The 12,110-nt window shown below is 39.0% G+C and overlaps 1 protein-coding gene across 1 annotated transcript in view; it reads right to left on the bottom strand.

The window, feature by feature from the left end:
* Positions 1-3,641: 3,641 nt before the first annotated feature.
* Lrig3 (leucine rich repeats and immunoglobulin like domains 3) overlaps positions 3,642-12,110 on the bottom strand; it is a 45,030-nt gene continuing 36,561 nt past the window's right edge. Inside the window, exons 13-19 of the mRNA XM_027928556.3 lie at positions 11,234-11,554; positions 9,571-9,852; positions 8,171-8,623; positions 7,287-7,445; positions 5,605-5,748; positions 5,234-5,509; positions 3,642-4,049 (exon numbers count right to left, since the gene is read on the bottom strand). Of these exons, the coding sequence (XP_027784357.1) occupies positions 3,808-4,049; positions 5,234-5,509; positions 5,605-5,748; positions 7,287-7,445; positions 8,171-8,623; positions 9,571-9,852; positions 11,234-11,554 (1,877 nt within the window). The 3' untranslated portion in view covers positions 3,642-3,807. The remainder of the gene's footprint in view (positions 4,050-5,233; positions 5,510-5,604; positions 5,749-7,286; positions 7,446-8,170; positions 8,624-9,570; positions 9,853-11,233; positions 11,555-12,110) is intronic.

Raw genomic sequence — 12,110 nt, 5'->3', positions numbered from 1 at the left:
AAATATATGAAAAGTAGAAAATACAGAAATCCAAAAATTTAAATTTTAACAATTGCGAATTACTTTATTCTTTAAAAAGTATTCTTACAAATTCTTTAATTTTAAAAAAAATGTGATTTCATTAAAAAACAAAAAGCCGCACAAGAGCATTAGTTAAATTTTTTGTATGCTCATGGGTATCTAACCTATAGAAGGATAGGGAATCCGGCTTTGGAATTCAGATACTAAATATAATTGGAATGGATAATGAACTAGAAATCTTGCAGTAAGAACAGACTAGCCAGGCACATGCCTATAATCTCAGCCACTAGGGAGGTTAAGGCCAAAGGATTACAAGTCTGGGAAAAAATGAAATAAGGGCTAAGGATGTAGCTCAGTGGTGCAGCACTTGATAGCCTGTGCAAGGCCATGGGATCAATCTCTAGTCAGTCTCTCTCTCTCTCACACACACATACATACACACACACACACACACACACACACACACTATACTGTGTTAAATCAAACATTTTATCAAAAGAAATCTCACCCAGAACCAGGTGTGGTGGCACATGCCTGTAACCCCAGCAGTTCGGGAGGCTGAGGCAGGAGGATCACAAGTTCAAAGCCAGCCTCAGCAAAAGCAAGGTGCTAGGCAACTCAGTGAGACCCTGTCTCTAAATAAAATACAAAATAGGACTGGGGATGTGGCTCAGTGATTTAGTGAACCTGAGTTTAATCCCCAGTCCCACCCCCCTCAAAAAAAGGATATCTCACCCAGAATCAATTTCTTTAAACAAAAAGAGGGATACCTAAAATATTGAAATTGTTCCATGGATATACATGGACAAACCCTCTATACACCATTAAAATAAAATACCAACTAAAATGCCTCTGTGCCATTTTAGGTCAAATCTGAATTTCTCCAGACTGTAGAATACTCTCTTATTATACATAAAAGAAACTGCCTCATGGAAAAGATAAGTTTTGGTAACTGGATATTCTAGAGTATTGAAATGATTCAATTCAGAAGAAATTGTACTCTTCTTTGAAGACTAATAGTTTTTTTTGGCAAGACATTGTATAATCCAATGTGTCAATAGAACATTGTCTTAAAAAACAGCAAGTTCTAAATTATCCTCTTACACAAGGTCAATCTCTGCCGTTTCCCAGAGTGGGAAGGACAGAGCAGGCATTTTGCAATGACTTTGGTTCTTATTCTCTTTGAAATATATTAATGTAGCCCATCTATTGTAATATTGGTTATGAATTTCTTCTATCACATCATCATCAGGACTAAAACCCCTCAAGGATGTACAAATACCATATTACTTTCCTGTTTTATATCAATATTTTAAAAGTAGTGATTGGCTCTATTCTGAGAAATAACTTTGGCTTCCTTCTGTGGAATGGCTATGAAAATTAATTCTACATGTTCCAAAGATATTAACTTTTTTTTCTAAAATATTGCCACTATTAAGTGATATTTCTTCTCTAGTATTTTAAATGGGTGAGATTATACATAACTATCTTATTAGGGTCAATGATAGAATTCAGAAAAAAAATCACAAAAGGTGTGAATATCTATTAAGATATGCTCTATGTTGAATGGTCTTCTATTAAGAAACATAGGAAAATGAAACTGAAAATTTAAAGCATCTTTTCTAACAAATAAACCAAGTGATTACAAAGTTGGGGATGTAGCTCAGTGGCAGAGTGCTTGCTTTGTATGTGCAAGAGACTGGGTTTGATTCCCAGCATCACAAAAATAAAATAAATACATAAACTACTGATCTAACACTTATCTATATTTGGTTGTTTCTCTTAAGTTCATACTGTTTTAGGATGTCTTAATACCTACTAGTTCATTTTGTTAATTCAACATGGAGTCTCATATTAAAGACTCACATATTATTTTCCTATAAACATCAAAGAAAAATCAAGCTCCTTTTCTTTCCAATTAAGATTATATTTAATTCTAAGTTTCAATACATAGGCAGAGTAAAAGGGTAAAATCATATTGATGAATTTTTGAATTTCAGGCATTGATTGAACTTTTATGCTTATGTCTGGAAAAACGAAATCCTTTAAAAGCAGTTCGTAATCATTGTAAAACCCCAATCGATGTCTGCCTCACATCTGGCAATAATGAAAACAAATTAACAATAAGATTTTGAAAATCTGGCAGTACGATAAAGCCAAGCACACAAAATTATTTCTCTGTTCTTAGTCACTGGTGGTCCAAGAAAGGATCAACTTCCTGTCTTGGACTCTGGCTTCTAAATTAAAGGAAGAAAATCTTAAGGCATTTGGGTTCAGACTTCTGGCTCACAAACAACTAAGGCCTAAACTCACTGAGCAGGAAACCTTTACCTCCAACGTATCCTCAGAGAAAAATCTGCTTTTCCAATCGCTGCTTTCAGTTTAGTTCAAAGAACTGCAAATGGCATAGATTCACCCCTTCAAGTTTAGGAGATTTTAAAGCTTAATATGCTATATTAAGTTCTTTCATGCCAATTTAATTTATCCTGGGAAAGAGGGCTTTCTTCAAACTACACATATGAACAAGGATTTACTTAAAGAAAAAAGTCCAGTTTTGTCACCCAAATTATTGAACTTAATAAGTTTACCTCATTTAATTACTTTAAACTAGGTCACCTAGTTTTGAAAATGTGACTATGCTCATTTTTCTGTGTGTATAGATAGGTCTGTCATGTAAGATTTTTTACTTAATACTGTAAAACAAATTTTTGTGTGTTTAAGTAACAGATTTGATGTCTAGCTTTTAACCAATGGAGTAGCAATGACCAAATTAGGAAAATATTTTTAATTCTTAAAGAATGTTGCAGAGTAGCTTGGAAGTGCCATTTATATACAAACTGCTCATATAGCAGAAAAAATAATAAGAACAGGAAAGAATTCTATCAGTATCCTATTATGACCTAGAATAGAGGATGGAATTTCATCTCTATTATAGCCCTTCAAGCTACTGAGAGGTGCCATAAACTACTCTTGTTACAATCCAAGGATGGTGGATATGAACTATTTGGATAACAGAAGGCATTTTTGTAATTAAGGAGACATGGGTTGAACAGTGATTTAAGTAATGGTGGTTGTTCTGTTTTACACCAGACGACAACAACAGTTCTTTATTTGTTTGTAGAGCTAAAAATAAATGGATTTTTCTCAAAGCTTTGTAGGTCTGTGTTGTTTACAGTGTGCTTTCAGGGGTACCAATGTGATTTGAACCTGTATTACAACAATCCTGAGAGGCAGGCAGAATGGTCATTTTTGTCTTGTCTTTAATGGGCTGGATATAATTTTCATCAATTTGTGATGCAATAATATGGACTAATTAAGTTTTAAGTGTGTTAAAAACCAGAAAAATTACTATGGTATAAATGGGGCGTGGCATCAAAATGACATGTTTTATTAAATGTAATGTGCAAAATAAAATGAAGTGACCTCTATTCAAAAAAGGTACAAGACAGGAATTATTTAAAAGGCTTTAGTACTCATTTTCAATAAAAAGAATTCTGGCATTATAAAAATACATAAAATAGTTGTGGATTTATACCATTAATTTACATAAGGGTTTTTTTTTGCATAAAACAAAAGTTATAAAATACTTTAAAAGGTATTTTTATATGAAAGTTACTCCCAGTATAAAATTTTTATAACTTTTTGTAATTTTGGTTCATCTGTATAAATAAGGCATTCTGTCCTTTTAAAATTCATAACTCCATTTAAAAACATAGGATTCTTTCTCTTTTAAATAAAAGTCCACTTGAGGTAGTATGTTAAAGCTTTTCTTTGGTCCCATTCAGTCTATGTGTCCAAGTCATAAGACTGAAAATTTGGAGTCCTGTAGTTTTCTAAGGTCTGTTTATAAGTACAAGTGTGATTTTCTTCCTGAAAATCTGTCCTTTCTTTCTCTTCCTCTGACTCACAGTCCAAGTCAGGGGAAGAAGGAGCTTTCAAGCAAAAGGCTCTGGGCTGAAAATCCAATGGCTGTCCAAAGCTTGAAAAGGCATCTAGGTGAGGTCTCCTCAGAGGCTTTCCAAATGTACCTGAAAGAAAAACATCCCTTGAGCTCGCAGGTACTTTACTAGCATGTAAATCAACATGATACACAGCAAATGAAGAAGCATCTTGCTGCATCAACACGAATAAGCTCTGTATACATTCAACATCATGCTACTCAGGAGTTTGTGCATCTGTGCTATGGACAGATATAAGAATACATTAACATATAATGCAGAAGATGACATCAAAACTCCTTCTTATCCACTGAACAAGTGCATCTACTCTTTACCATTTTTCATGGCCTGTAGTAATATTAATTATTGCACAACAAAGTGCCTGAAGTATGCCAACACGCATTCCCCCAAATCCTCCCTTCAGTACTGAAGAGCCCACAATCTCCACACAAGTCACACGGATAGTAACGCATAAGCTAACTGTGCCTGAATATAGAAAGTTTCTTTTAAAATAACCCTGTGCCTTACCCTTTCTTCATTTTCATTTTTCCAAGAAGGAGAATAAACAATCACACCATGACAAAACACAAAAATTTCTTAAAAGCTGTGTAAAATAAAATTCTACTTTTTTTGAAAAAACAAAAACACCAAGGGGAGTTGTGGCTCATTTTCCCACACTGCTCCTTTCAGTGAAAAGAGGATCTCAGTTCTTTCGTACCATTGTTCCCATGCACTGGGCCAAAAAATCCACAAGCTTCTCTTGGTGCCAGCCAATGTCTACCACCACCAGCTTGGGCATTAAGGCTGGATGGCCTCCTTTGCCAAAGGTAGTTCAGCTTGTCTGACTAAGCAGCTGTTGCTAGGTAGGATGCTGTTTTCCACCCCTCTACCGTGGGTTCAGTTAGGAGCCACCAGACATACCAAACCACAATCATGCAGAGCACACAGCTCCACCCCAAAAGCTGCCAGAGCCCAAAACCACTTTTTCCACATGGCTGACAAGCTCAGCTCCTAAGTCATTCCCTAAACTCTTGTCTTCTAGTTGCCACACACAGAGTTACCCAGAAAGCTCCCAAGTCTTAGTTATAGATTAAATACAGAACCAAGTACAATCCCTACCTCTGACTCTACATTTAGAAACATTTATACTAGCTCTTTGGATATCATGGTAACATCATTAAGGAAAAAAAAACACAGCTGACATCAAAGCTCTTGCTACATGCAACTTGGAGTCTGGGCTGGAAACTAGGCATCTAATAATTTAATAAACTTACCCATGAAAGAATTACTTGAAGTTACTGACGCTGGCTCTGGATTCGTACTAAAATCTAAAGAGGACTTGTTCAGACACACGTTTTTCATTGTAGGCGCTTCATTCTGAGAGTAGCCGGAGTGAATGACCTTCCTCATGTGAGAAGGCCACCCTAGGTTACTGAAGCTCCGCTCACAGGGTTCTTCTGAGGAATGTGAACACGGGTAGCACTCCTTTTTCTTTATGTAACCAGGCTCATAGTGGTCCATTAAAGCTGTTCTTGGGTCTGGACTGCAACCTTTTTAATTGGGCACGCATACCAGAAGGAGACATAGTTAGCGCTTCTAGAAATCTTTCTGGGAAACAGAAGAAATAAGGATGAATGCCACACACCTGCATGATAGGCTTCAAAGGGATCTGGGCCATACACGTTCCCCTTCAAATACACAGGGCCTGAAGATCCCAAAAAGGGACAGAGGAACGGATCTGTGGCAGCTTCCACGTCAGCTTCACTGCTGTTGTCAATGTGGCAGGTCCCTTTAAAACACAAATCCAAGTCACTGAGTCAATTTTACTCTTAGTGTCATTCAAGGTTTTCTCCAATTTTAGCATTTTACATACTTTAAGATAGAAATTTGGATAGAACATGATATAAAAGAAAACCTGCATAAATGTATAGGTCCCCCCCTATTTTCCCGAATTTATTGAAGCCTATGGATGATACCCAAGTAATTTTGGGGCAGCTCACTGAAGGAGGGTCCAATTGGCACTGAATAGGGCATCTGGTTTCTAAGGGAAACTGATCTGTGTTTGGATTCTGCAGCCAAAGCACTAAAGGTTTAAGCCACATCCTACAAAATATCACAGATGAACAGAACCAGGGATTGGCATTTGATTCATGACCTCCTAGCACCCAGCTCAAAGATGAGGCCTGGCAAAAAAAAAAAAAAATCACTTATAGGCAGTTGAACTAACAGCACAAAAAATGATATGTCAGTTAGTAAAAGATACAGAAGTCCAAGGATAAACAACAATGTCAAGGTTAAGGTTGTTATGACAGGCCACATGCCTGGGAGGCAGAAAGTGAGGGCTTAGAAGGTGGGTGAGGGTCTGAGAGAGCAGCAGACATGCAGAGTGACCCAGCAATGTTGGGTTTCTAGACCGCTCTTGGAACAGACCCATCTCCTGGCTACATCTGGGCAGCTTGACATTATGCTCCAATTCTGTCCTTCAGGTTTTCATACATGTCTCTTTAATTAACCTCATTATATTTGAATGAGTTTGGGGCTCTGCTTTTTGCTACCAAATGGGCCTAGCCAGAATATTCATGCCCAGATATTCTTTTATCTCTACAGCGATAGTACCAACTTGCCAAGCGCCCTGTTATGCTTTATGTAATTGTTTGTCTCACCACTGACTAAACTGAAAAATTGAAAACAAATACTCTTCCCTCCTGACTAGGAAGTCTGGCATAGAGCAAATACTCAATAAATGCTTGTGGTTAAAAAAAAAAATGGTAAAATGTTTGAAATAACATCAATGATTCCACTTGCTGAGTCCTTGGTCTGTGCCAAGCACTGTGTAGTTTTCCATTTTCACAACCACCTCGCCAGTGAGCACTGTCACTGCCCAACCTACACAGGGAATGGGTGTGTGCCAAGACTACTCCTGTACCATCCTGCCTCCACCACGACCCTCAAAAACATGGAGCACCTAAAACAAGGGTCAGAATAGATATCTCTAACAGAAGGAATTTAAATCATTTGACTTTGGAGACCATGTATGAAATTATTTAAGGAGAAAGGATATTCAGGGCCAAATATAAGGAAATATTACACTGCGTGGAGGACTTAAATTTTGCTTAACCTGCCTGTTTCCTTATATTGCCAGAAACAATGATTATTTTCTAGTATTTAAGAGAAGAATATAAAACCATGTAATTTCAGTTTTGCTAGTGATCTTAGGCCATGTCCTAAATATCAGTGTTTCAATTTCTTATAAAAGTTAATATTACAGATGAGCCTCCTACCATATGATTTCAAACAACTACAGTCATGGTTATTTTAAACACTCACCAGAACTGTCATGTTGTGGTAGGAAAAACCCACCTCCTGACGAAGTGACGAACTGGTGGTGGCTTCCACTTTCTGAGGAGATGTACCCATCCTGTCTGTCGGCTAATGTTCCCTGAGATGACAAATAACTAGGGATATCTGCTGGCAAGTTGGTCTCATCTGTAAAAAAAAGCATTCTGTCAACCAAAAATGAATGTCATTGTCCCCCAGGCTTTCCAGATGAACAGGAGATACTACTGCTTTGGTCGCTCCACAAATGAAGTAAGGGAAGATCAACTCTGGCAAAACTATCCAGATGTGTGGTATTCGGGAGATGCAAAGGAGGGCTTTTGGGCTCTGGGAAACATAAGCTGATGTTCTAGTTTATCACCTACTGGACGCAACTCCAAATTTCAAAACAAATATATAAAAAGATAAAAGGCTCAAGAATTTTCATAGGATAGTAACTAAATCTTTGAATGATACTTGATTTGATATCTCAGTTTGCACAAATTAGTCAAGATGGTCCCTTCCTGACTCACAATTACAATCCCAGTGAATTCCCTTTACAATCCCCTTTACAAAAATGCTGTAAAGGGGAATCCTGGGAAGTCTAGGGTCACTCTCCACCACCGTCCTGTGAGACTATTTTACTCTGATTTAGATTTTATCTCACAGCCACCAGGATAGTCTAATGAGGTTTTAATAAAAAGTATTAATCTTTAAATATTAGCTTTATTCCAGGCTGAGTGTTACTTTTAGTTAACAATACTTCTGCAGCTTGAAACGAATGAGTCACCCTTCTGAAATGGGCTCAGACTGTAAGACACACACTCTAGAAAAAATGACTGCAGAACCACAAATATGTGACCACAGCATCCCGTGCCACACTTCTGCTGACGCACCTGTGTTGGTAATGCTGCAGTCCTCGTTCCTCCGCCGGGTGTGGTATATGATGACCACCCACACCAGCGACGTGCCCACCACACAGCAAACCACAGCTATGATCACCACGCCCACGGTGGCCCAGCCATCCTCGTCCAAAGACGGGGCGGTCATCTGAGGAGAGTCGCAGGTGGGAGTGGGGATCACACTAAGGCGCACGTTGCCCCTCTCAGTGCCAAGGGTATTGGACATTTCACACGTGTATTTTCCAGCATCGCTGACATCAGAGTCCACGATAATCAGCAGCTGATTGCCTGCTGCAAAAAAGTGCCTTTCGGTCACCAACAAAGGGCTGTCATCTTTGGTCCAGTTCAGTCTGGGTGGAGGGCTACCACCAGCAATGCACTGCAGCACGGCCGTCTCGCCCTTGGTTACCGTTCGGTCTAACAGAGGCCGCAAGAAGGATGGCGTTTCTGAAAGGGCAAGTTAGGGTTTTAATTTCCTAAGTGAAATCTGTTTCCCATATCACGACAACTAGCATTTTTATTCAAATTGCAGCCTAAAATCTTGAGCTCCCCAAAGAGGCTGGACATCTCTCTTAAAGAGCCTAAAAACAATGCAACCTTTGGGTTTTTGTTACTCTGCTTTCATTTACTCCTAACACCAAGTAAGGAAGATAATTACTACTTTCAGCTCAATCTCCTTCCTTCTTGCCAAGGTTAGAAAACTGGTAGTGGGGGGAAGTTGATAAAATAGTTTTTAAAAATAGAAAAAATATATTAAAATAATTTGAAGAACTAGAGTGTGTTGGCAGATTTATAAAACAAAAAACAAAAAACAACTCCAGAATGCTTATATTCTTAAGGTAAAACTTTGTATTGTCAAATGCGCTTAGGTCTAAATTAAAATTTTAAACATGATTTACTTTTATTATTTGATATCTTAATAGGTTACTTTAACTTTTTCAAAGATGTGTTATTACTATAATGTAATCACAATTGTAAGAAGCATTTGTTTAGGTAAAAGATTAAACAAGAACCTTGGTTTCTAGAGTGGTATGGGAGGCTGAGAAGGGAGAACAGGTCCTTCCCAATATGTTCATACATTTATTTTTTGTTCTTTATAGTGTTAAAAGACTGTGGAGAATATGCAACATGCCCAGTAGAAGGCAGTAATCCTGGCAAAAATGAAAGAGGTCAAAGCTTTTACTTGTTCCCTCTCCTAGGGACGGAAAAATTCACCTCCTGGGCCATTGATGTAGAGGTGCAAAGCTCTGCTGGTTTCACAGCTTTGGGGAAGCCCTTTTTTCTTTCTAGCAACAGACAGTGCCCTATGGTTTTCTTCCCACCAAGGCTCTGGTGTGAGCCCATAATATTTGCAGGACTGATACAAACTGCAGAGTGGCCAGGAATCCTCTTACCCAGCACCGTCAGAGTTGCATTTGCAGAAATGCTTCCTGCACTGTTCTGAGCTGTGCAGCTGTACACCCCAATGTCCTCTATCTTCACGTCTACGATGAAGAACACGTCGTCCTCGGGCATCACGTGCATGCGTCTCTCCCTTGCGGCAGGAAAGTCAGTACCTCCGTCCTTCTGCCAGGCTATCTGAGGAGTGGGATGTCCCACGGCTGCGCACTCCAAGCGTGCCATGGCCCCGGCTCGGATGGTGAGGTCCATGGGGGTTTTGGTGAATGAGGGAAGCACTGAAATCAAAAGGCAGCGCAGGCATGAGTGTCAGGGCCTGGGGAGGGTCCGCCTGCATCCACCCTGATTCCTTCTTATTCCAAATGCCCCTGACAAAGGTAGGACAGGCTTAGTGCTGACTTCAGGACAGGGAAACTGAGACAGATGCAGTAACCTGCTCAGGATTACACAGGAATAGAAGTGAGGGAGTCAGGATGAAAGACAGGTCATGTGATCCTCAGACTGAAGGGCTCCCTGCTATAATTCTGGGCACTTTTAGTTTAATCAGTAACTAAGATCTTCAGCAAGTCAATTGATCTCTTTCTACTATGACTATTCATTTCATCTAGTTTTAAAATTTTTTCTTAAGTCCATCTTAGAGGCCCTAACATTTTAAGACTTTAGATATGTTCTATACTATGATTTTAATTCAAAATATTCTATGTGCCAGGCCTCAATGATTATTTGTTGAATGAATGTGTTAATGAATCACACAAAAAGCTTCTGTCATGCAGGTACTAAAGGTTAAATGATAAAGTGGTAAGGGTCCTCTTATAAAACTATGCCTGGGGTTGGGGTTGTGGCTCAGCGGTAGAGTACTTGCCTAGCAAGTGTGAGGCACTGGGTTCAATCCTCAGCACCACATAAAAATAAAATAAAAGTTAGTGTGTCCACCTACAACTAAAAAACATTTATATATATATATGTATGTATATATATATATACACATATATATATACACACACACACACACACATGTATATGTGTGTGTGTATATATATATATATATATATATATGTATACCTAAAACACATAGGAAATAGTGATATAACTTTATTAACAGTAGCTGACATTAACTGTATTTATAGGTACTAACTAGATTCTAATGCATTCTGCTAAGTACTTTATACACAATATTTTACTTAGTGATCATAATACCTGAGGTGGGCACTATTATCCTTAATTAGAAGACTGGAAACAGAGGTACAGAGAGGTTGAGTAATTTGCTGAAAGCAACACAGCTTTAGCCTGGAGTGGCAGGATTCACATTCAGATCTCTGAGTTAAAGGCAGTGTGTTTTGATGATATACTTGGTGGCCTCTCCAATCAGGGTGGTAGATTGTGAACTCCCACACACCAAAACATGTCTGCTACAGTTCTGAGTCTGATTCATCCTATCATATTGAGTGAGGTGTCAACAGCGTCATAACTGCTGGCTTAGATACAAATAATTGAGAATCTTAATTTTGTGGAGTAAGAGGTAGGGAAAGGAAGAGTTAGGTGGGAAACTATGAGACAGGAAAGACAGGGTTAGGAATGAGAGAGGGAGAAAGAAAACCATGTGTTTTCTGTTTCTACAAGTTGTCTTCCAATGCAAAAAGGAAAAGTAGGATTACATACTATTCACTGTAAGCTTGGCTTTGACAGAGTAGGAGGAACCAAAGTGATTGGAGATGACACACTGGTATTTCCCTTCGCTAGCAAATTCCACATTGCGCAGCCGAAGAATGGTGGTGTATTCCATCACCTCGCCACCCTGGGCCCGGAGGTGTGCATAATTTTCCATCTCAGCATCGTGCAGTAGTTCATTGTCTTTTTTCCAGGCGAAAGTCATTGGGGAATCACTGCTGCTGGCAGCAGAGCAGATAAAACTCAGATTGGAGCCTCTTATTGCTGACTGCGTTTCTGGCTGAACCGTGATCTGGGGTTTGGGAAAATCATCTGTTTGAAATGGAGAGGAGGAAACAACAATGTGAAGGCTCCAGAGTCTGAACACTGCTCAAACCTGAGCACCAAGGAGTACAAAACCAAAAGCATCTTAGGGTCAACCTCTGTGTGTTTTACAGACAGCCCAGCAGATGCGGCCGAAGCAATAGCCTGGGACAATGTTTGTAAAGCAATCTATTCGTGTCACCTGGAGACAGACTGATCTGCCCGCTGTGGTTACCTGGGAAAAGACTGCTGTCTTGAAACTATCAGAAAACCCAGTTTTTTTCCAGATGCTTTGTGCTTTGTATAAATGTAAGAAGAAAGCAGTTAAGAAGTCACAAGGGAAATGAGACAATATTTAAAACTGAGCAATGTGGTAGGATCACAATGGTTGACAGCAATTAAGTGATTATTTCTAAAGAGCCAGCAGAGAGGATTTTCAATGTTCCCACCACCAAGAACTGGTGCATGTCTGAGGTGACAGATACACGTCACCCTGATCATGACAGTGTGTATATGTATTGAAGCATCACACTGTGCTCCATAAAGATATACCATTAACATGTGT

The sequence above is a fragment of the Marmota flaviventris genome, chromosome 3 (genome assembly GCF_047511675.1).
Source record: "Marmota flaviventris isolate mMarFla1 chromosome 3, mMarFla1.hap1, whole genome shotgun sequence".
Taxonomy (NCBI): domain Eukaryota; kingdom Metazoa; phylum Chordata; class Mammalia; order Rodentia; family Sciuridae; genus Marmota; species Marmota flaviventris.
The sequence above is the reverse complement of the archived record's forward strand: the minus strand, read 5'-3'. Positions and strand labels throughout refer to the sequence as shown.